The 25,363-nt window shown below is 45.9% G+C and overlaps 1 protein-coding gene across 1 annotated transcript in view; it reads right to left on the bottom strand.

The window, feature by feature from the left end:
* Window positions 1–7,169: 7,169 nt before the first annotated feature.
* The window catches only part of cilp2 (cartilage intermediate layer protein 2), a 36,555-nt gene continuing 18,361 nt past the window's right edge, over window positions 7,170–25,363 (bottom strand). Inside the window, exon 8 of the mRNA XM_063032248.1 lies at window positions 7,170–15,087. Within this exon, the coding sequence (XP_062888318.1) occupies window positions 12,716–15,087 (2,372 nt within the window). The 3' untranslated portion in view covers window positions 7,170–12,715. The remainder of the gene's footprint in view (window positions 15,088–25,363) is intronic.

Below are 25,363 nucleotides of genomic sequence, written 5' to 3'. Positions count from 1 at the left end.
TAGTGTGTAATACACTCAGGTGTGCACACCTCTCCTCAGCTGAATGAAGGTGAGAGTGATATTGCAAAAAACAGTTACAAATTGTACAGCTAAAACTAGAGTATTACCAACATCTGCATAGCATAAATATACACAGCAGTACATTCCTCCTGAAAATATCAAATATAACGATACAGAAACAAACATGCAGTAAATAAATTATACGGTATTTACAGGTGGTGATGGCACTCGGAGAATTAAATCTAGCTGAGTGAGTTGAACATGTTGGGATTGTACTTCAAACACCGTCAGGAAAAAAAACTGAGTTAAAAAAATGTTTCCAATGGGACAATTTGTTCTCTTTAATATTTCAACAGATTGTGATTTTTTTTTATTTGTTCTGGCATGTTAATGTTCCTTCATCTCTGGGATATAGCATCCAGAACTAGTCTCTTTTATTTAATCTTGCCTGGGCCTAGCAAATCCATTGCAGTGGAATCAGAAGTCCCTGATTCTAACCTTCTCCCTCCTTACAATCCTTCAAGAGTCTGTTTTCATCCACTTTTGCCTTGTTGGGCCTGATTCCCATTACTCCAGCCTTGGCGCGTGTACCTTCACAGTTCTGAAATTCTCTCAATACACCTTTACCACTCTACCCTCCTTTAAAGTACTCCTTAAAACCCATCTCCACGGTCATCTTTCAATATATCTCCAGTGCCTCAGTTTCAAACTCTGTTTAACTGTTATATTCTGTTAATCTCTCCTATTTTACTTAGAGGTTAACATGCAACGTTAAAGGAGCTAGGCAAGTACATTGGATACTTTTAAAAGACGTTTGGATAGTGTTACGTACCCTGTAACTGGGTTGCCAAACCAGCAGAAATGGATCACTCAGTTGGAGTCTGGATTACTAGAACTAAGAAAGTTTTATTAAAGAAACAAGCAACACAGTACTCTAATCAAAAGGATAATGAATGCAACAGTTCAGCAATGATAAACATACATGTACACAGAATTCAGATAACAGGATCAATCTAGCTCTATCGTTGTCTAGGGGTAAATGACCAGTTTCAAAGTGACGCAAAGTTCAGTTCAGTTCGCAGTAATCGCTGCCATGGCGATGGACAGTGGGGGGAAGGAGAGAGAGAGAGAAAAACGAATGAATATTCAAGGCTTCCACACAGACCTTCGCAGTCAGCTTTCGGGCGAGTCCTTTGTGATGTCATCTGAGGTCACTGACCGTGACCCCTCCGTTTCCAGATGCGATCGTTTCCCTGCGCTGAACCTGGCACCCAGGCAAGGGTGGACACACACCAGGTTCCCGCCAATCGTGCCCTTCCACCCTGTGCGTTTATGGCCCGGTACTTCCCACCGACCTGTGAGAGACGCACCGCTTCCAGGGTCTTGTTACCTCGGGTGTCGTGTGTGTCGCCTTAGCGAACCTGTCCCTTTTTATCCCCCTGCTGGGGTATCGCCTGTCCATCACTTCAAACAGTTCAGGGTTCAAAGGGGGAGCCGCTCTTGCCAGCTCTCCTTCCTTCATTAACATCTCCAAATGCTGCTCCATTGTTTTCCTTATCTCTCTCTCTCCTGAAGACAGGTGGCAGACCAACTGCTGATCCCACTGGTGCCAGCACAGGACAGCTACATCTTAATCTATGTGTATTCTTGTCACACTTCCCCCCTTTAAGGATTTTTACTGGGGGGTAAAAATTACAAACATGAATATATTATTTGATACACACACAAATATACATCTTTATCAGCTATTTGGCTAATACAGCGAGTTTGAAGTTGTCAACACCTGACAGACAGTCAGCCATCACATTTTCTGTTCCTTTTATATGTGTTATTAATAATCCCTTAGACCAGGCTCCAACTTAGCAAACTTCGTAGTGGCCAAAAACACTGATGAATTGCGATCAATGTAACCTCTCATTTGGTTTTGTCCCGGACCACAGTAACAAGGGTCGTCCCATTCCAACTTAGTTTTCTCTTGCAAGGGCTTAGTAGGAGGGGGAGGGGTAGTGACCGCAGAGTTATTGCAAAATTTCCTACAGTACCCCACCATCTCCAAGAGCCTTCTGAGGGCCCTCTTGTCTGTCGGGGTTGGGAGGTCAGCGATAGCCTGCACTGTAGCTTGCATCGCTGCCAGCTGCCCCTGTGTCACCACAATTCCCAGGTAAGTGACCTTCGTGTGGCCGAACTCATTTTTTTCAAGGTTCACTATCAAGCTGGCTTCAGACAGCCGTATTAAATTGCCAATACACACCTCTGTGTTCGTCAGCCCTTTAGTCACTGAATTACTCATTCTGTATGGATGTTGCTCGCTAGGCTGACCTAGTGAACAGACACCACCCAACGTCCCAGTTCTTTGCATCGCCTCGGGACAATCAAACACGCGGGTGCGAGTCATTTAATTACTTCTCCTAAAGAGTCGCTTTGTTCGGGGATTAAGGGAGAGACCTTATCAGCAGAGCTGGCCAAAACAATAGCCTTCTCCCATCTGGTCGATACCATACTCATCTTTTCAAAATGATTTTTTTCTCTTATCAGGGGGCCCCTAGCTTCATTGATTTCCGTGCTAACACCGACTAGGTTTGTTAGCATATCAAAAGCCTGTAACCGTCTCAGTTCGCGTCGGCCATAATCAATAACTTCCTTCCTTCGGTGCAGCCGGTAAACCTCTTTCATGATTCCACCAACTGTTTTCTCCAGCACCGCAAAATGTCCACCGGGGGGTACCTTGTGGGCCAGGTTAAAAACCTCATCCTCATAACTCTTTTGCACCACCCCCATTCCTCATCTGCGGGCACGGCACTTGGTCTCCCTTGTTTCCTTAGCACTTCCTCCTCTACACAATAGCCTACTAGTTCCCTTGTTAAGTCTGTGTCAGAGAGAGCTGTCTCTGCCAAAACCAGCAGCCCCTCGTCTCACTCCTGCGTCTGCACAAATTCTTTCCTGGCTACTGCTACGTCTGTCCCAGCTCCCTCACTACCTCTTGTCTCATTACACTCCTTCTTTTCACTTTCTACCCCCTTCTCATACAAGGCTGGCAGAAACGTCTCAGCTAAATTTACTACCGCGGTCCCGTGATGAACCTGTGAGTCCATGGGCGGGGCCTCAATGCTGGCAGGCTGACCTGTCAATCTCACTGCTTCGAACACGATTCTCCCGGCGAGGTCATTACCGAGCAAGACTTCCACGCCTTTCATCGGTAATTCGGACCTCACCCCGATCGTGACTAGTCCAGAGACCAGGTTGCTTTGTAAGTGTATCTGGTGCAAAGGGACTGACTCTGTCCCTCCCCCAATACCTTTCACCTTGACCTCCCCAGTCTGGGTCTCTGAGCTAAACTCTAATACACTCTTCAGTATTAGTGACTGACACGCTCCCATGTCTCTCCAGATCCGCACTGGAACTGGTTTTAACCCCTCCTTCACTGACACCAATCCGGCCGAGATAAACTTCTCGCGCCCTTCCTTAACTTTGGCAGACCTTCCTTCCCTAGCGGTTCATTTACCAGCTGGATACAGCCAGACAAAATCGCCGTTTTTCCTTTTCCCATCTCCTTCTTTGGGGCAAAGCACCTGGACACAAAGTGTCCGACTTTCCCGCAATTATAACAGACGACCCCAGGAGACTTCTTACCAGACTGCTCCCGGTCTACCTTATCCTTCTCACTAGTCCCCGGCTTACTTTCTGACTTTTCTGGCGGACTCTCCCCGCCGTCCTGACTACCCTTCTGGTAGCCTTTACTCGGGGCAAACTTCATTTTATGCGTCAACGCATACTCATCCGTTAACTTAGCAGTTGCGGCTAACGTGGCTGCCTCTTTCTCATCTAGGTAGGGGCTCATACCCTCAGGGACACAACCTTTAAACTGCTCAATCAGGATCAGCTGCAGCAGTCTGTCATAATCCCCCTCTACCCCCTCACAATATGTCTGCATCTCACGGGCAAACTCTAAATACGTGCGGTCCCACTGCTTCCTCGCATTCCGGAACCTCTGCCGGTATGCCTCCGGGAGCAACTCATAAATCCTGAGGATGGCCTCTTTCACCACCTCATACCTCTGGGCATCTTCCGCGGACAAAGCTGAGTAAGCTTCTTGGGCTTTCCCTTTCAGTACACTCTGAAGCAAAACAACCCACTTATCCCTCGGCCAGTCCTGACTTATAGCCACTTTTTCGAAATGGAGAAAGTACCGATCCACGTCGGTATCGTCAAATGGGGGAATCAGCCTAACCTCCTGGGTCGCCCGGAACCCTCCACCTTGGTTCGGCACGAGCCCCTGCTCTGCCCTTATCTTTAACTTCTCCAGCTCGAATTCCCTTTCCCTCTGTTTCTCCTCTCGCTCCAGCTGTCTCTCTCTCTCTCTCGCCTTTCTAACTCTCTCTCCTTCTCTTCTCGCTCCAACTGTCTGTCCCCCTCCTTCTCTTCTCGCTCCAACTGCCATACCCGGAACTCGTGCTCGAGTCTCAGTTTTTCAAGCTGCACCTGTACCGCGTCTCCAGCAGGTTTTTCAATAGACACCACCTCCAGCTCGCCTTGGGGAAACACACCTTTAGATACATAGTGCTCTACAATAGCTCTGTGTATCTCCTCTCTCCTCATTGTCGACTTCCCCTTAGCAAGATTCAACCGTTTGGCCTCAGCTACCAATTCCGATTTCCTGGCATCCTCTAATGCCTCCAAGGTCGGCGCCTTTATAATTTCCTCAGCCTCCATTTCTGCTGTTTGTCTTTTCTTTCTTTCGGAAATTTTGACCCAATCAATTTACTCCGTCCCAAATTTAGCATTCAAAATTGCGGACGAGAACCCCACTTATGTTACGTACCCCGTAACTGGGTTGCCAAACCAGCAGAAATGGATCACTCAGTTGGAGTCTGGATTAGTAGAACTAAGAAAGTTTTATTAAAGAAACAAGCAACACAGTACTCTAATCAAAAGGATAATGAATGCAACAGTTCAGCAATGATAAACATACATGTACACAGAATTCAGATAACAGGATCAATCAAGCTCTATCGTTGTCTAGGGGTAAATGACCAGTTTCAAAGTGACGCAAAGTTCAGTTCAATTTAGTTCAGTTCAGTTCGCAGTAATCGCTGCCGTGGTGATGGACAGTGGGGGGAAGGAGAGAGAACGCAAACGAATGAATATTCAAGGTTTCCAGACAGACTTTCGCAGTCAGCTTTCGGGTGAGTCCTTTGTGGTGTCATCTGAGGTCACTGACCGTAACCCCTCCGTTTCCAGATACAATCGTTTCCCTGCACTGAACCTGGCACCCAGGCAAGGGTGGACACACACCAGGTTCCCGCCGATCGTGCCTTTCCACCCTGTGCGTTTATGGCCCGATACTTCCCACCGACTTGTGAGAGATGCACCGCTTCCAGGGTCTTGTTACCTTGGGTGTCGTGTGTGTCGCCTTAGCGAACCTGTCCCTTTTTATCCCCCTGCTGGGGTATCGCCTGTCCATCACTTCAAACAGTTCAGGGTTCAAAGGGGGAGCCGCTCTAGACAGCTCTCTCTCCCGTCCCTTCATTACACATCTCCAGATCGCCTGTCCATCACTTCAAACAGTTCAGGGTTCAAAGGGGGAGCCGCTCTTGACAGCTCTCCTTCCTTCATTAACATCTCCAAATGCTGCTCCATTGTTTTCCTTATCTCCCTCACTCCTGAAGACAGGTGGCAGACCAACTGCTGATCCCGCTGGTGCCAGCACAGGACAGCTACATCTTAATCTATGTGTATTCTTGTCACAATAGGCACATGGAGGTAAGGAAGAAGGAGGGATACGGGCGTGGTGTAGGTAAGAGGGATTAGTATTTGGGTGCTTTTGATTTGCTTTTTAACTGGTTCAGCACAACATAGTGGGCCAAATGGCCTGTTCCTGTGCAGTACTGTACTACATTCTACCTTCTCGCCATCTGATTGTCAACTGTTGCTAGTTAAAGACCGCACATAACGACACAGAAGTGCAAAGCCAAAACTATTTCTGACCAATGCTTTACACATGCATTGCAAATTAGGTGTGAAGATCCTAAGTTTTTTTTATTGCCACATTTACAGTATGGCAAGTGGTTATGTCACAGAGTCATTCTGGATGAATGACCTGGAGGGATAAATTCAGAGACTACCACAGCAGTTGGGAAATTGAATCATTCTCGGATTATAAAAACTAATATTTATAAAAGTGACAATGATAACAACAAACTGTTCATAATCTCATCTGATTCACGTGTGTCAATTAGCGAAATAAATCAACCATTCTAATCTAATTCTGGTTTATACATGGCTCCAGCAATGTAGTTGAACCTCATTAACTGTCCTCAAAAATAGCCCTACCAGTCACTCAGTGCAAGGGCAATTAGGAATAGACGATAAGGGCTGATCCTGCAAACAGCAACACATTCTGTGTAAGAACGTAACCAGAAGTGAGCAGTTGAACCTCTCCCAGTATGCCAAAATTACTGTGAAGTTGAAACACAACAGACCCTGGAAATGCTTTTGAGGCTGAGGCAAGCTGTTAGCTTGCCATGACCTTCAGATACAATGAAGTATTTCTCAAGTGTTGTTGTCAACGTAACATGGAAAACACTGAAAATTTTACACCAAGATACTAATTCCCAGCATTGGGGCCCTTTAAAAACATTGGCAAATAGTTCATTTGATTTCTTAAACCTTGGAGGTAATTTTTTATTTGTTTCTTGGCAGGAAGCTGATGGTTGGAATGCATAATCAGTTCCCTTTTGCCAAGATATTTCAATATCATCGGCCCAATTTTCTGCAATCATCTGCTTGCAGTGTGACTTACAAGGCTGGACAGGCTGCCGTTTCATATTTACAGTAAGAGCCTTTAATGTAAGTCCAAGACCCATTGCTGATAGGATTAGGGAGGGCTTTTAAAACAAAGGAAGAACTTGAATGCCATTCACAACTCTCGGACATCCCAAAGTGCTTCAAAGTCAATGAGATACAGTATGTATTCTTTTGATTGTAATACTTGAAACACAAAGTGATGATGGCCAATTCTGGGGTCTATTGTTGGCAGAAGCAAAAGAAAATTCAATATATTTGAGAAATTGGGAAGGAATATGGGAGAACTAATGCTAAACCTAGTTAGACTGACGTCCTCAAGTCTGAATTTTTTTTGGACTGTCAATAGTTACACAAGTTCTTCCCTCTTTTAATTCAAGCACCCCCGAGACATACAATCTTCCCAAATGTGCAGGCTCCTTCATTAGTGGCACCTGGCAAATCCCTAGTTTCTATCAGTTCATTTTTGGAGGCTGATCCTTCATGAACCCAAGCCTAAATTATGAAATTTCCTCCCTCGACTTCTCTGATTTATTTTCCCTCCTCTCATTAAGCCTACAGCATCTCTCTAACCAAACAATTGGTCATCTGTCTTAATCGTTCCTTACTTGGCCCAGTGTCAAGTTTGGTTTGATAATAGTCTGGCGAAGCTCGTGAGAAGTTTTACTCTGTTCAGGGCAGTAATTAAATCCAATTTGTTGTGTTTTGATGCAATCGCTAGAAGTCAAAAAGTCAGCCATGGCTGGTTTTGTTCCCTAAAGGACTTAAATGATTCAGATTTTTATGACAAGTATCAGTAATATTTACTGAGTCCAATATGCTACTTCCAGATTTCCACTAGTAGGAACTGGCTGGGAGCAAAGGAATTGTTTGACATGAACATCCCCAAAGCCTATCTAGTTAGACTCTGCCATCATGACATTATGAAAACAAGGTTGCTGTCTAATTACTGTAATAATCTCAGCGAATGAGTTTGCAACAAACCCGGGCTGAGGAAGTTACGGTCATCTACCTACAGGAAAGGTGTAAATAAGGTTGAAAGAGAACAGAGGAAAGTTACAAGGATGTTGCCGGGTCTGGAAGATCTGAGTCATAAGGAAAGATTGAATAGGTTACGGATATGGAGGGCTGTGGTCCCGGTGCAGGTCGATGGTAAGCAGTTTAAATAGTTTGGCATGGACTAGACAGGCCAAAGGGCCTGATTCTGTGCTGTACTTTCCTATGACTCTAAGCCCCTTCTGTTGTACTGTTATGGGACCTGGAACATAGAAGAGCGTAGTAAAGGAACAGGCCCGTCAGTCCTCTACGTATGTGCCAGCCAGGAACATTTCAACTAATCCCATCTGCCTGCACATGACCTACATCCCTCTAATCCCACCATTTCCTGCCTGTTCATGTGTCTGGCCAAATGTTTCTTAAAGGTTACTATCATATCTGCTTCAGTCATTTTCCCTGAGAGTGCATTCCAGATAGCTACCACTCTGTGTGTAAAAAAACCTCCTTTGGACATTTCTGCTCTCACCTTAAATCTATGCCAGCTAGTATTTGATTATTTACACCCCTGGTAAAGCACCCTGACTACCTACCCTATCTATGCCCCTCATAATCTTACATACTTCTGTCAGGCTCCCTCAATATCCAATACTCTTGAGAATGCTGTCTAAGTTTGTCCAGCCTAGTGGATCTAGCTCTGAAGTAACCCACCACAGTATCACCGGCCTAGAAGAAGCAGCTTTTCAGTCATAGTGGGGAAATTCCCTTCGCCGGGGGGTGGGTGTTTCTCGTTACTGGAGCAAAATTGGTGCTTGTGAGTAATCTGATTGTTATTGACGTTGGGAGGGTTGAGAGCCACAGGTTTCTGGGAGTGAACATCACCGATTGCCTGTCACGGTCCAACCGTGTTGACATCACGGCCAAAACAGCTCGCCAGTTCCTACACTTCCTTAGGAAGCGAAAGGAATTTGGCATGTCCGCATCTACTCTTACAGGTTTAATTGATGCACCTATCTGGATGCATACGTCTTATTATTGGAATTGCTTTGCACGCGACCACAAGCTGCATGAGTTGTGTACACACAGCTCAGCACATCATGGAAACTAGCCTCCCCTACTCTGTCTATACTTCTCCCACCCTCAGTAAAGCAGCCACCGTAATCAAAACCCCACCCATCCCAGACATTCTTTCTTCTCCCCTCTCCTATCAGGCAGGAGATACAAAAGCCTGAAAGCTCGTACCACCAGGCTCAAGGACAATTTCTACCCAGCTGTTGTAAGACTGTTAAATGGGACCCTAAGGTGGACTCTAGACCTCATAATCTACTACATTATGATCTTGTATCTTATTGTTTACTGCACTGCTCTTCCTCTGTGGCTGTTACATTTCATTTTACATCGTTATTGTTTTAACTTGTTCTACCTCAGTGCACTGTGTAATGATTTGGCCACTATAAAGTCTGCAAGACAAGCTTTTCAATGTATCTTAGTACATGCAGCAATGATAAACCAGTTCCAAGATGTGCGCTAATCACAGATGAGTTTAACTTATATTGTAAGTTCACAAAGGAAATATCTTACATACAATCTGCTTTGTATCTAGTCTTTCTGTAGCTAAAGTGGACAGTTTCATCAGCACAGTACCCTTCAGTTTTACAATGAATCTTGAAAAGAAACCTTACTTCTTATTATTGAAACAATCTGCACCCCCCCCCCATCCATCCATCCTTCTCACCAATACATCTGGCCATCAGTGTTGTACCTCCAAGTGGATCACAGCCATGGCGTTGGGTTTGAAGGCTCACGTCTCAACAGCCCAGAGAGCTATGTTGGCTGGAGTCAGAGCTTTATGCTTTGGCCCTTGGTAGGATCACCCATGCCGAACAGGTCAAAGGGTAGTGGCCACTTGTCCACCAGTCCTCCATGTTTGTGGGGGGAGGGGGGCTGGGGGTTCAGCTCAGGGCTAACAACCCTGACTGGTGAAACAAAGCTATCAACAGAAACAGCAACGAAGAATCACTACACATCTGAGTGTGACAGAATTCCTGAGTCTCCCCCCAGAACTTGCGTGGCTGGCAGAAGTGAAAAACAAGCTACTGGCACGCTAATGGAAGCCCGAACAGTGCCAAAGATGGAAGACGTTCATTTCTGCCGTAAACGGCAGGGGCAGAACGGGCAGTAGCCTGGTCTCTCAATCAGGAGCTACACACAGGTACAAGGCGGGGAAGGATAACAGGTTTCATTCTATACCTTTATTTGGGCAGCTTGATTGTTGCTGTTTTCGATCCTCATTACTTATTGACAGGTTTTGAAGTAAACGGGATTGAATGCTCTGACTGCTGTGGCAGGATTTCGACTGCCTTCCTTTAAGCCAAGGGTTCCCAACCTGGGGTCCGCTGATGGTGGGAGTCTATGGCATAAAAAAGGTTGGGAACACCTCCGCCATAAATCCAGTACCACTGTTTAGTATACCACCAGATCACTCTAACCATATTCCATCTGCAATAGCTCAGCAGAGGCACTAAGCCCCACGCCCAGCCACTGAACAGAGCGAAACTATCAGTGCCACCGTGTCCTGAGCTACAGCGTCAGCTCCACCACAGAGCAGCTTGAGACATTCTCTCTAACTCCCTCCCCTCTGGCTTCATGTCACGCAGAAACCCGCGACCACCTAGTCTCTTCATAATTACAGGAGGCTTCAGTCGTGTTAACCTGCAGGACATTTTACCCAAATTCCAGCAACACGTCACCAGAGGAACAAACAGACGGGACCATGTTTATACAAAGCCAACCCACACGCTCATCTTGGCCTCTTGACCACGTCTCCGTAATGTTAGTCCCAGTGTACTGACCTCTGCTGAAAATGGAGAAGCCAGCCAAGAAGACCCACACTGTATGGCCGATGCTCAAGGAGCCCGTCACAAACGGAGAAGACTCAGACCTCAAGGAATACGTCTCGCCTGTTACCGGCTACATCAGTAAGCTCGTAGACAGCGTTGGTACCTCAGGAAGGGTCATCCCAGAAGCCCTGGCCGAACGCAAAGGTGCGCTCCCTACTTAAACCCCGGGACATTACTGTCAGGTCCAGTGGCAGAGCAACTCCTGGAATAGCCAGGAGAAACCTCATTTCAGGCATCAAGAGGGCAACTACCTACACACTAAAAATTCAGGAATACCTGCCTGATAACAGACTCTGATGTATATGGCTGGCTATCGAGGTCATTACTGACTATGCAGGAAAAACACCGTAGACTGTACCAGTGACACCTCCCTGACGCTCTAAACAACAAGGAATGCAACACAACGGCGTCCAAGAAAGCTACTCCCCTCCCAGGTGAGCAGCCGCTGTCTGTATTAGAAGCTGATGTGAGAAGGACTCTGCAGAGAGTCAACCCCCATAAGGCGGCTGGACCAGACAACATCCCTGGCTGAGTACTCGGGGAGTGTGCACACCAGCTCACTGACGTCTTCAACACTTCACTCATCCAGTCTGCTGTCCCCACGTGCTTCAAATCAGCCACCATCATCCATGTACCAAAGAACCCTACACCTTCAGAACTAAACAACCACCGCCCAGTGGCACTGACGCCAATCATCATGAAGTGCTTTGAACGGCTGATAATGGCACACATCACAAACTCTATTCCTGCCACACTGGACATTCGCGAGTATGCTTACTGACAGACGCCATAGCGTTGTCACATTGACACGACACTGGTGGGGCTGATCCCCAACAACAATGAGACGGCCCACAGAGAGGAGGTGGAAGAGCTTGAGGACTACTGCCAGGCAGACAGCCTCTGCCTTAATGTTAAGAAGGCAAAGGAGATGGTTATCGACTTCAGGAGAACTCGCTCCACTCACACCCCTCTTTACATCGGCAGCACAGCGGTGGAAACTGCGAGCAGCTTCAAACTCGTGGGAGACCACATCACACACAAACTCTCATGGTCCCAGAACACACCGTACACAGTCCAGAAAGCTCTGAGATGGCTGAGGAGAGCTGGAGTATGTACATCCACACTCATGTCATTCTACAGTGCACGGGAGAAAGCATCCTAACAAAGTGCGTCTCTGCCTGATACGGAAACTGCACCACGGCAGACAGGAAGGCTCTACGGCGGGTAGTCAAAACTGCCCAACGCATCACTGGCACCAGCCTACCCACCATCAAGGGCAGTATATACAAGAAGCTGCCAGGAATGGGCCAGTAATATCATGAAGGGGCTCCCAACCACCCTGCTCACGGACTGCTTGTCCTGCTCCCATCAGGGAGGAGGCTACGTAGCATCCACATCAGGGCCACCAGACTCGGAAACAATTACTTTCCCCAAGCAGTAAGGCTGATCAACACCTCCACCCACTAACTCACTCCTCTACACCCCCAAACACCACTACTTTATCATTTGCTTCAGTCACCTCACGTACAGACACCCCTGTGCCTAGTGTCACTTTATGAAAATACAATCAATCTGTTTATAAGCTATCTTATGTATTTATATTTATTGTGTTTTTTAAATATTATTACTGTGTTCTTTATCTTTTGTGGGATTTTTTTGTGCTGCATCAGATTTGGAGTAGCAATTATTATCTTGTTCTACTTTACACTTGTGTACAGGAAATGACATCTTGAATCTTGAATCAAAAACCCCCAGCCCATCAGTTTATGCTCTTATTCAGACCAGGATCCCAGAAGGGAAGGGATGAAACTTCAGCCAGAGAGGTATCACAATGAAGGGTCCACGTTTCAGAATTGGGTGTGATCTTCCTTGATTGTGTCTACTGTTGTAGAATTCTTCACTTCTTGACTCAAAATATATAAAAAGTCACATAGAAAACAGGCTGCAGTCACTATAGAGTTCAGTATGTACAGATTTTACAACAGAGCTGCCAATTCAGGGTCAAGGAAAGTCCATGCTGTCTACTGCCGGGCTTCTCTGCTCCTCTGATCATTGCCGCGGATCCTGCGATTCCTTTGCCCCGAGGGATAGGGCACAATCCGTGACTGCATGGGTCGTGTTTGGACCATCCTCCTCATTTCCGCCCCAATTTCTGCTATGGTCTGACTCGGAGAGTTCTGGAGGCGCTGGAAGAGACTCTGGCGGGTCACGGGTTTCTCCTGACAGCTGAAGGTCAGGGCGTTGCCTATGTCCACCTTCATCTCTCGGGAAAAGCCATCAGAGGTGCCGTCAAAGCAGCGGCCAATGGCGATCTCCTTGGCCACCCTGGGGTTCTGATCCGTCACGGTGTAGATGCCGTAATTGTGGCCCAAAGGGTCGACGGGAGCCAGCATGCTAAATGCTGACGTGTCATTGTTCACGGCCGATGGCGGGTGTCTGTGCAGGTACTCCTGCAACAGGCTGTTAATTGCAGTTCGGCGGCAGTTACCCTGGGGTATCAGTGTCACGAGGGTGCGGTCCACTGCGCTTTGGTCGAACAGCATGCCGCTACACTTGAACTCGATGCAAGTCGACGAAACATTCGCCCTGACCAGGTCGTGGACACTGCGGGCGTCACGGATGCCGTAGAGCTGCCCCGTCGTCTCTGGGTGAGTGCCGCCGTAGTTTCGCGACCTCACCATGACCTCCACTGGTCCATTCACCTTGACCTTGATGTAGCAGGCACGGAACTCTTGTGGGTTTGGCCACCAGGCGAGGTGGTCACCGGTCCAGCTGGTCAAGTCATTCTCCTCAAAGGGAACCACGTTGTATTCATACTTGTCCTTCTCCACTTTGTAAAACCTGAAGTGGTTGGCCGAGATGGGGGCGTTCTCGCAGTCCTTCATGTTCTGATATGCGTATATGGGCCCATCAGCTTCATCAATGTTGTTTGCATTGGGCTTGGGGAGGTTGATTCTAAAGGCCGTCTTCTTCAGCTGCTTGTCATCATGGTCGGTCCTCCTGTAGTCCAGTTTGCCCAGGAAGGGCTGAGATACTCCAATCACATTGGGGTTCATCTTAGGACTTGAGGCAGCGGCTTCCAGCTCCTCGGCGCCAAGAGTGGCCGTGACGTAAGCAGTGTAGGCATCCGGCCGGTCAGCATCACAGAAGGCAGGGAGGCAGGCTCCATTGGGCCCGGTTATGACACTGTCAAAACGCCCCCAAGCCCGAGGGTTGGCCTTATAACCGGGCAGTGGCTCCAGATTAATCAGGGAAATCACCGCTCCCTCCAGCTGCTCTCCAGGCAGAAACTTCTCACTCATGTAGGCCCGAACTTTAACATAGCAACGCCTGCCCTCGGGAACGTCCAGGTTGAAGAGCCGCCGCTCCCGGATCTCTATATTGCCGATCAGGAACGTCCTCTCCTCGCGCTTGTTCCGCTTCTTCTTCTCAATGTGGAAGAGGCTCTCCTCCTCCCAGAAACCAGTGTCTGGATTCAGTGACCACAGCTTCATCTTCTGAATGTGCTCTGGCATCTTGACGCTGGCTGTGTCCAGGTACACCTGCGCTCCAGAAACATCCAGAGGCTGGTTAGATGGCTCCTCCCAGAAGTCTGCCGAGAACATGCCGTAAGTCCTCAGTGGCTGGACATTGCCCTCACTATCCACAAACCTGAGGTCGCTCGAAGCCGACATGGCCAGACTGATATTTCTGGGGTCCAGAAAGGTCACACTAGCTTTGACCTTTCCACTGTAGCTCTCCCCATTTCTTCTACGGAAGGAATCGGGTGGAATGTCAATCTCCCCAATGGTGTCCTCCCCTTCCATTTCCCCCAGAGGTATGGTGATGCCTTTACGGGAGTCAACTTCAATTGTTTCTGACTTTCGCATCAGCTTAACCATGTAGTACACTGCACCACTCCTGCGGTCAAAGGGCAAGACTTTAACGGTGTCCACAAACTTGCCCAGCCTGTCCACAAACTGCACAACAAGCCTTTCTGTCCCTTGGGGCACCTGAACGGTGAAGGTCCCCTTGTAGCTAGTCAGGCCGACAAGCTCACCCCCGATGAAGATCTGTCCGAACCGGAGGGGCTCCCCGTTATCCGCCGCCACTGCCTGCCCTCGGATCAACACTCTGGGCTCCATGCAGCTCTTGCAGCCGCACTTGGTTACCACCTTGACAGGGAGGGTGTATCCCTGGCAAGCGATCTCCTTCCACTTTGTCCGCTTCACCCCGCAGCAGTAGCTGGTACCGTCCTTACACTGGAACTCTTCTTTCAAATTGCCAGCACAACCAACATTGGGACACTTCCTGACATTGTAGTAGAAGGAATTGGTGGCAGCTTGGAAGCAGTTCTCGGGGAGTCTGATGAAGTGCTCCACTGGTTCTGACTTACACTTTGGCTGTCCTTTGGCTGAGGGAAAAAAGAGATACAAGCACAAAGAGATTAGGTCAAAGCACTTGCAGCTGGCAAACAGGCCACCTAGCAACAAAGGTTAACATACAACACATTTCAGGGTAGCAGGCACATAGACACCGGCGTCTGGACAAATGACCATATTCTTCGTGAAAGGACGAGGAGTTAAAGAGCGTTAGGTGGGTAGAAGATTTAGGGAGGAAATTCCAGGACTTAGGGGCAAAAAGTAATGTACTGGAGGACTTCAGCGTGGTAGGCAGGAGCTGTGGGATGAGAGCACTTGTCAACGTTTCAGGTCAAAGGGCTGCATCGTGAGTGGTGCTGCTCTAATTTTGCCCTTGCTAATTAATCAGCTGAGCACATTTGTGACAAACCTTCAAATACGCAGGGCTCTGGGAACCTGCCATGAGGATCCTTGTCAAATGCCTTATTAATATCCACATAGACAACACCCACAGCGCTACCTTCATCGGTCACCTTTGTTACCACCTCGAAAAACTCAATCAAGTTAGTAAGGCACAACTTGCCCCACACAAAGTCATGCTGATTGTCCCCATAGTTTCCAAATGCTCATAAATCCTATCCCTAAGAATCTTCTCCAATAGTTTCCTTACCACTGAAATGAGACCCACAGGTCTATAGTTCCCAGGGTTATACTTCAATATTGGAAAAACATTGGCTACTTGCTCGTCCCACAGGACCTGTGGCGAGAGAGGACAAGAAGATCTTGGTCAAGGCCCCAGTCATCTCTTTTCTTGCTGTTCTCAGTAACCAAGGGTACATACGATCATCCCTAGGGGGACTTTTCCACCCTAATGCTCTTCAAGAGTTCTTCTCAAAATGCCTTACCATATCGGCGTGCTCCACACAGATCTTACTACCTTCCATGTCCATCTCCTTGATTAATACAGATGAAATGTCCTCATTTAGGACATCACCCAACTCTTTGCGTCAAGCACAAGTTAATTCTTTTTATCCTCAAGTTGTCAAACCTAATTATCCTCTTGCTCTTGATTAATGCATGGAATGCCCTGGGATTCTCTTTAATCCTACTTGCCAAGGACTTTTCTTGACCATTCAATTTTAGCATCCTAATCCTTACATATGGTTCCTTTTCCTTCTTGATAAAATTCATCACTTCTCTTGACATCCAAGATTACTTTACTTAGCCATCCTCGTGGAACAAATCTGCCCTGTTCCCTGTGTGGCTGATCTTTAAACACCCTCCACATGTCAGATGTGGACTTGCCCAAACAGAGCGGTTCCGAATTAACTCTGCCTAGCTCCTGTCTAATACTCTAGTAATTTCCCCTGCTCCAATGTAATATTCTCCCGCAAGGGTAACAGACACAAATTTAACAAACTCTCAAGGGATACAAAGATAAAAAAAAGTTTAATAAAACAGGATTGTAGGGAAAAAGCATTCGGAGCTGGCACAGGCATGGTGGGACAAGTTTATTTTTGTCACACATACCAAGGTACAGGGAGAAGCTTGTCTTGCACACCGTTCATACAGAACAAAATCATTACACGGAGCATTGAGCTGGAATAAGGTTAAACAGAACAGTGCAGAACAAAGTGTGGTAGCTACTGAATAAGGTGTAGTGCAGGTAAACAATAAAGTGCAAGATCATAAAGGTGGAGGGTGAGGTCAAGAGTCCACCTTAAGCCACTGTAGGGTCCACAAAAGTTTCTGGTTTTTTAAAAATATAAAATCTCCCTTATTCTCCGTGGTTCTGCTAAGAAGAGGGTGCTGGATTATGAAAGGGCCAGCATTTTTGAAGAGAACCTTGGAAGCTCTTACCTTTATCATGGAGCCATAGAAACCATAGAAACTACGGCACAGAAACAGGCCTTTTGGCCCTTCTTGGCTGTGCTGAACCATTTGCTGCCTAGTCCCACTGACCTGCACACGGACCATATCCCTCCATACACCTCCCATCCATGTATCTGTCCAATTTATTCTTAAATGTTAAAAAAGAACCCACATTTACCACCTCGTCTGGCAGCTCATTCCATACTCCCACCACTCTCTGTGTGAAGAAGCCCCCCCTAATGTTCCCTTTAAACTTTTCCCCCCTCACCCTTAACCCATGTCCTCTGGTTTTTTTCTCCCCTTGCCTCAGTGGAAAAAGCCTGCTTGCATTTACTCTATCTATACCCATCATAATTTTATATACCTCTATCAAATCTCCCCTCATTCTTCTACGCTCCAGGGAATAAAGTCCTAACCTATTCAACCTTTCTCTGTAACTGAGTTTCTCAAGTCCCAGCAACACCCTTGTAAACCTTCTCTGCACTCTTTCAACCTTATTTATATCCTTCCTGTAATTTGGTGACTAAAACTGAACACAATACTCCAGATTCGGCCTCACCAATGCCTTATACAACCTCATCATAACATTCCAGCTCTTATACTCAATACTTCGATTAATAAAGGCCAATGTACCAAAAGCTCTCTTTACGACCCTATCTACCTGTGACGACACTTTTAGGGAATTTTGTATCTGTATTCCCAGACCCCTCTGTTCCACTGCACTCCTCAGTGCCTTACCATTAACCCTGTATGTTCTACGTTGGTTTGTCCTTCCAACGTGCAATACCTCACACTTGTCAGTATTAAACTCCATCTGCCATTTTTCAGCCCATTTTTCCAGCTGGTCCAAGTCCCTCTGCAGGCTCTGAAAACCTTCCTCACTGTCTACTACACCTCCAATCTTTGTATCATCAGCAAACTTGCAGATCCAATTTACCACATTATCATCCAGATCATTGATATAGATGACAAATAACAATGGACCCAGCACTGATCCCTGTGGCACACCACTAGTCACAAGCCTCCACTCAGAGAAGCAATTCTCTACCACCACTCTCTGGCTTCTTCCATCGAGCCAATGTCTAATCCAATTTACCACCTCTCCATGTATACCTAGTGACTGAATTTTCCTAACTAACCTCCCATGTGGGACCTTGTCAAAGGCCTTACTGAAGTCCATGTAGACAATATCCACTGCCTTCCCTTCATCCACTTTCCTGGTAACCTCCTCGAAAAACTCCAACAGATTGGTCAAACATGACCTACCATGAACAAAGCCATGTTGACTCTCCCTAATAAGCCCCTGTCTATCCAAATGCTTGTAGATTCTGTCTCTTAGTACTCCCTCCAATAACTTATCTACTACTGATGTTAAACTCACCGGCCTATAATTTCCCAGATTACTTTTCGATCCTTTTTTAAACAACGGAACAACATGAGCCACTCTCTAATCCTCCGGCACTTCACCGATAGAGCACCACAGCACAGAAACAGGCCCTTCAGCCCATCTAATCCATACAATCTATTACTCTGCTTGTCCCACCTACCTATGCCTGGAAAAGAGCCCTCCATTCCCCTCCCATCCACGTATTTATCCCAATTTCTCTCAAATGTTGAAATTGAAACCACATCCACCTCTTCTGCTGGCAGCTTGTTCCACACCCACATCACCCTCTTCAGCTTCTGGCTAATATTTAGCTTCAACCAAAGTCACCAGTCCAGAAAGTGATTCTCAACCCTTTTGGTGTACTACACAGGTGTGCATACAAGATAAATGCCCACTTGCCACCTCATCAAAAACCTGAGAAACTGGGTAAAATAAAAATACGTTAGCATCAAAAAGGTGTGCTGCTCTAAAACAGGACCTGCAGGGTTTCTGTCCGGAGCTGCATAGTTTACAGCTGCCCTGTCACTGTCAGATTGAATCCTCCAAGCTCAAAGTACTCTCAATGGCAGCCAAGTCCCATTGGACTGAGAGGCACTTCCCACATTATCTTGTGCGCTGATCAACCCCTGTGCCCTGCAGTGCTACAGGATACAAGCTCGGCAAACGGCTGTGATGTAACTTGAAACAAAAAGGTAGTGGACAGTAAATAAACTCAGCCTGGGAGATCCTGTGTACGAGACTGCAATGTTCCTTCAAACCCAACGTGAGCAGGAACCCAAGAGAAATGGATACACAGGCCTAGGCCCTGCAGACGGTGTCAAATCTCAAGAAGAATGTCTGGCCTACAATATTAAATACCTGTTTTTTTTTTCATTTTCATTTCATTTTTAAAACTTTTTATTAATTATTATTGAAAATCAACAACCTGTTTTAATAAATGTCGAAACTGAGAATAAATCAGAACTGAGAAGTACATAATCAGGGCACACATCTTCAACACACTCCAAGGCTAAAATGATAGCAACCATCTCAGACATGAATACTAATAATCTTCTCTTAATAGTCACCTGAAACTTTGGAACATAAATAGAAACACACTGGATCTTTTGAACCATCTGTGTAGATATGTAAGAAACCATATCTGCCTCACATATATTACTGAACTTCCTGTGCCACTGATATGCAACCAATCTTCTTTTTGATCTTTTCTTGAAGGCTTAAATCAGCCACAGGTAAAGGGAAAATGAAGGGGGGGGTGACAGAAAAGGGTTAATTGGGACCATTCAACAACCCAAAATTTTGGGTCCATTCATTTCCCATCCACCCAGACCGAAGACCTTACGAATACCGTGCTCCCAACACCCTACTAATGTTGCCAATATTGGATGAACAACTCTGTCCTTTTAAATTAACCCAATAAACCACTACTACTGTAACCTGTGCAGATGTAGAAGTACTTCACCCATTTCTACCAGTAGTGCCGAAAATGGGGATGATTTAATCTCACCACAACATAACCTCAGTGCTTGAGTTTGAACTTTATCTAGGGGCGTTAACACTTCTGGTGAGGTGACCCACAAGCAACACATCCATAATCAAAGACAGATCTGATTAAAGCAATATACACATTTGTTTAAGTGACTTCCTACTTGCACCCCAATCACCTGAGCACAATAAGGACATTTTTACCCTTCTCTAGCATTTTACTCACATGCACCTTCCACGTTAGCCTTGTGTCCATCCACATACCTAGAAACTTTACCACTATTTATGACTCTTGTTTAAGAGATTTACTGTATAACTTGAGATCAATGGTGGGTATAATGTTCCTTTCAGAAAAACAAATAACTTGACTCTTTGCAACAGGAAAAGTTAAACCCCCATAGGTGTACAAGATATTAAGAGGAATAGATAGAGTGGACAGCCAACGCCTCTTCCCCAGGGCACCACTGCTCAATACAAGAGGACATGGCTTTAAGGTAAGGGGTGGAAAGTTCAAGGGGGATATTAGAGGAAGGTTTTTTACTCAAAGAGTGGTTGGTGCGTGGAATGCACTGCCCGAGTCAGTGGCGGAGGCAGATACACCAATGAAGTTTAAGAGACTACTAGACAGGTATATGGAGGAATTTAAGGTGGAGGGTTATATGGGAGGCAGGGTTTAAGGGTTGGCACAACATTGTGGGCTGAAGGGCCTGTACTGTGCTGTATTGTTCTATGTTCTATGACTTCCCCATTCCTCTGCTTCATTAGTAGCTGTCTGCATTTTCCTAACTGTATCATTTATACTCCTGCCTCTCTTCCACACTGCACCATCAGCATTTACTGATTTGGAAATGTCTGAGCCGACATTTCAGAAGATATCATTCATCAACTGAACCTCTTGACCATGGCAGCATGCACTTATGCATTGGGTTGCTGCCATATGATTGGCTGGTTAGATATTTGCAAGCGTAGCTAATAAAGTGGCCACGGAGCCCAGAAAAGCAGAAGATGATTTAAATGGAGAGTACAGCAAAATGCTACTGCTCGGAGAGATTTGGATGCCATTGTGCCTTCTGTCTCAGTTACTCCTTTAGGGGATGTGAATGGTACCAGGAATGCCAGGAATCCACCCTGAGCAGGGAGACATACAGGCCAAACTGGGTAAGGACGGAGGATTTCTGTCTTTGAAAGATAGAAAGTTAGTACGAAGGTCTAACAGTATTTTGGAAGACAATAGAATGTTGTCCTTTAATTATAAAGCAGATAGGACAAAGATATAAAAGTCTGCTTTCAACTTTCGAGGCTGTTGATGAGGCTACACTTGGAGCACACTGCACATAGCTTTGGTTTCCTTATTTAATGATGGACATACCTGGATTGGAAATAGTTTGGAGAAAGTTCATTAAGTTCATTCCTGGGATGCAAGAGTTGCTTTGAGAGGAAAGCTTGGCCTGTATTTATAGGTGTTTAGAAGGTTCTCAGGGGTTTGACACAATAGATGCTGAGATGATATTTCCCCATGGGAAAGTCCAGAATGAGACATTGTTTCAGAATGTGGACTCTCTAACTAAAGATACAAATGAAAAGAATTCCTTCACTTGGAGACTGTGTATCTTTAGAATGCCCTCTATTGCAGACCACCGAGAAAGAGTTACTGAATTCATTCATGGTGGACGTAGGTAGATTTTTGTCTACGGATGTGGTTGTGTGTGTTTTTCTTTGGGGGGATGGGTGAAGGTTATAATCAAGATTTATGAGAAACAGGTAGCAGAATGGAGCTTGGGCCAAAATCAAATTAACAATAATTTTACTGAATAGTGTATTAGCCTCATGCTACTGTTTCTTATATTCTTCGGAAAATAAACATAAATGGATCTAATTTCTGGTCTATTATCGGACCTCATAGGTGGTTATTTTTGGGAAATTGCCTCGCATAAATTGGAAAGTGAATTTTTCACACCATAACAATAAGCATATTTATAAGCACTTCATTCTCTGAAAGTTATTCAGGATAATCAGTGGTTGCAAGACGCAAACCATTCTTAGCTTACTCTGAATTGGCAGCCCTCACTAGGACCTCCTGCTGAGGGAAGATTTCACATGCTGACTCTTGCTTGGAAATCCTTCCACCTTCCACCCATCCTGCCATCAGCTGAACGTCTGACAAAGCAGCAGGCAATGGTTGGGTTTTCTTGCTTTGGTTCATTCTCCAGCCACACCACTTACTCTTAGGAAAACTATTCTAAGTTTGACGTGCCTCTAACATTGCGACCGTTCATAGCTAAGAAATATCTTGTGTCTTTTCCATAAACGCCAACATAGCCACCAGGAGTACTGCAATAGTAGCTCCACCTTCTTCCAAACTCCTTATTTTGCTACAAGTGCACTTTGTTCTATATTGGCAAGAACTTGTACATCTGTCAACATCCTGAAACCAGTTACTTTTGCTTGTATTTTGTCCTCTGGTGGATTTGCTGGGAAATTTTATATAGCCATTTATGTGAAACAATCTAAATTCCCTTTCAACCTCTTCCATGTTAAATTGATGTGCAGCAACACAGCCTGGGGCAATTTAATAACAAGGACTAAGACTGGTTGAACCACTGCCAGGTCCAGCATTTATGTATACAAGACCGCTGACGATTGTTGGCCACAGAGTTATGGCTTCACTTCTTGAAAATAAAATGTAACTGCAGATGCTGCAAATCTGAAATAAAGACAAAAACAAAAATGCTGGAAACTCTCAGTAGGTCAGGTAGTATCCATACTTTTGTTTGTAGCTTTATTCCTCATCTGTTCTGCCTGGTGCTGCTGAACTCATGGTAGCGTAGTGGTTAGCACAACACCTTACAGTACAGGTTCAATTCCCGCCGCTGCCTGTAAGGAGTTTGTACGTTCTCCCCATGACTGTGTGGGTTTCCTCCCACACTCCAAAGACCTGCCGGTTGGTAAGTTAATTAACCATTGTAAGTTGTCCTGTGATTAGACTAGGACTAAATTGGGGGATTGCTGGGCAGCACGGCTCGAAAGGCCAGAAAGACCTATTCCACGCTGTATCTTGATAAATAAACAAACTCAGTGAATTGTAAATTGTAATGGCCACAGAGGGCAAAGTCTGAGTGGCTTCCAGCAGCTCCTCCATCTTTTACAAGGACTCCCTGTAAACCTCGAGGTAAAACTGCGAGGAAGAGGCTGTAGGACAGAGGCAGATGAAAGGGTCTGGGTGTAAAAAGATAAAACATGAGTAACAAAGATAGATTTTGTATTGCTGGATGAACAAGGAGAGAAAGTAGAGAGTTACTGGTCAAGTAACCCAGGGACGAGGTCAGTCATATGGTAAAATGCAAATTCAAATCCCACTATGGCAAACTGGAACTTGAATTTTAAAATCTGTAACTACCAATTCAAGTAACTGTGCCAATGAAGTTATCAGATTATCAGTTACACATCTACCGCCCTATTACGGTGGACTAGGGAAAGAACACACGCAAAATGCTGGCCATCGTTAGTCAGGCTACAGCTTTATGTGACCTCAGTGCCACTCCAGTCTGGACCAAAACCTCACACAAAACGCTGGAGGACAGCAGAAACTACCACCTTGAGCAGCAGTGTGTGGAGACAAAGATCCCTGCTGGGTCGCACACAGTCCGGGCTGGCCTGTCCTTCACTGTCACCGAGTCTGAACGGTGGAACTGCCTACCCATGTAGGAGCAGCTTCCCCTCAGGGAGCGAAGCAGCTGAAGGAAGTGAATACATGTCCATTAGTGAATCACTTGGTTTCTCTCCATGCTCCATATCCTCTGCTGTTCCAATGGAAACTCATCCCAAAGTGCCTTACAGATAACGAAACATAATTTCCTCAGATAACTTGGGCACAACAGGATTCCACAAACATCAGTTTAATAATGAGCACAATCTAATTTAGTCCCGGTTGTGTCTGAAGGAAACCGCACAGAGGGGTGGGAGAATGTGGGGGGTGGGGTGGAGGAGATGTTGAGTAATAGTAAGAAGTCCTGTTTGCATATGAAACACACGACAATTGAAAGGTGAAATAAACAGTTCATTCTGCATGACGTTCCTGAAAGATCACAGGAAGATATTATTTTATATGGTCAGGGCATGAAGGGATATGGGTGGGGGGGGTGGTGGGAAGTCTGGAGATTGGGGCTGAGAGGAAAAATGGATCGGCCATAATGAAATGGCAAAGCAGACTCGATGGACCAAATGGCCTAATTCTGCTCCTATATTTTATTGCTCCTGTGTCTGGCCAAGAACAGCAGAGATTAGGGGCCAGTGTGGCAGCTGGCTTGGAATTCACCATTTTATTGCTGTTCCACTGCAGGTAAAGCCCCCCCAGATCCAGGCAGCACCCGACCAAGATAGTTCACACTTATTTCCTCATACACTAGCTGGGAGGACTATGTGGTGTTCATCGTCATAGAACATAGAACATAGAAATCTACAGCACATTACAGGCCCTTCAGCCCACAATGTTGTACCAACCATGTAACCTACTCTAGAGACTGCCTAGAATTTCCCTACTGCATGGCCCTCTATTTTTCTAAGCTCCATGTACCTAAGAGTCTCTTAAAAGACCCTATTGTATCCACTTCCACCACCATTGATGGCAGTGCATTCCATGCACCCACCACTCTCTGCGTGAAAAATTTACCTCTGACATCCCCTCTGTACCTACTTCCAAGCACCTTAAAACTATGTCCCCTCGTGTTAGCCATTTCAGTCCAGGGAAAAAGCCTCTGGCTATCCACACGATCAATGCCTCTCATCATCTTATATACCTCTATTAGATCACCTCTTATCCTCCGTCACTCCAAGAAGAGGCCAAGTTCATTCAATATATTCTCATAAGGCAAGCTCTCCAATCCTCGTAAATCTCCTCTGCACTCTCTCTATAGTATCCACATCCTTCCTGTAGTGAGGTGACCAGAACTGAACACAGTACTCCAAGTGGGGTCTAACTATGGTCTTATAAAGCTGTAACATTACCTCACGGCTCTTGAACTCAATCCCATGGTTTATGACGGCCAACACACCATACAGCTTCTTAACAACACTGTCAACCTGCGCAGCAGCTTTGAGTGTCCTAAGGACATGAACCCCAAGATCTCGTTGATCCTCCACACTGTCAAAAGTCTTACCATTAATTTTATGTTCTGCCTTCATATTTGACCTACCAAAATGAACTACTTCACTCTTATCTGGGTTGAACTCCATCTGCCCCTTCTCAGCCCAGTTCTGCATCTTATTGATGTCCTGTTGTAACCTCTGACAACCCTCCAGACTATTCACAACACCCCCAACTTTTTTATCATCAGCAAACTTCTATTTCCTCATCCAGGTCATTTATAAAGATCACAAAGAGGAGCGGTCCCAGAACAGATCCCTGCAGACCACCACTAGTCACCATCCTCCATACAGAATACAAACCATCTACAACCACCTTTTGCCTTCTGTGGGCAAGACAATTCTGGATCCACAAAGCAAGGTCTCCTTGGATCCCAGGCCTCCTTACTTACTGAAGGAGCCTTGCATGGGGAACCTTATCAAATGCCTTACTGAAATCCATA

Source organism: Mobula hypostoma, chromosome 24 (assembly GCF_963921235.1).
Source record: "Mobula hypostoma chromosome 24, sMobHyp1.1, whole genome shotgun sequence".
In the NCBI taxonomy this organism is placed as follows: Eukaryota; Metazoa; Chordata; class Chondrichthyes; order Myliobatiformes; family Myliobatidae; genus Mobula; species Mobula hypostoma.
The sequence above is the reverse complement of the archived record's forward strand: the minus strand, read 5'-3'. Positions and strand labels throughout refer to the sequence as shown.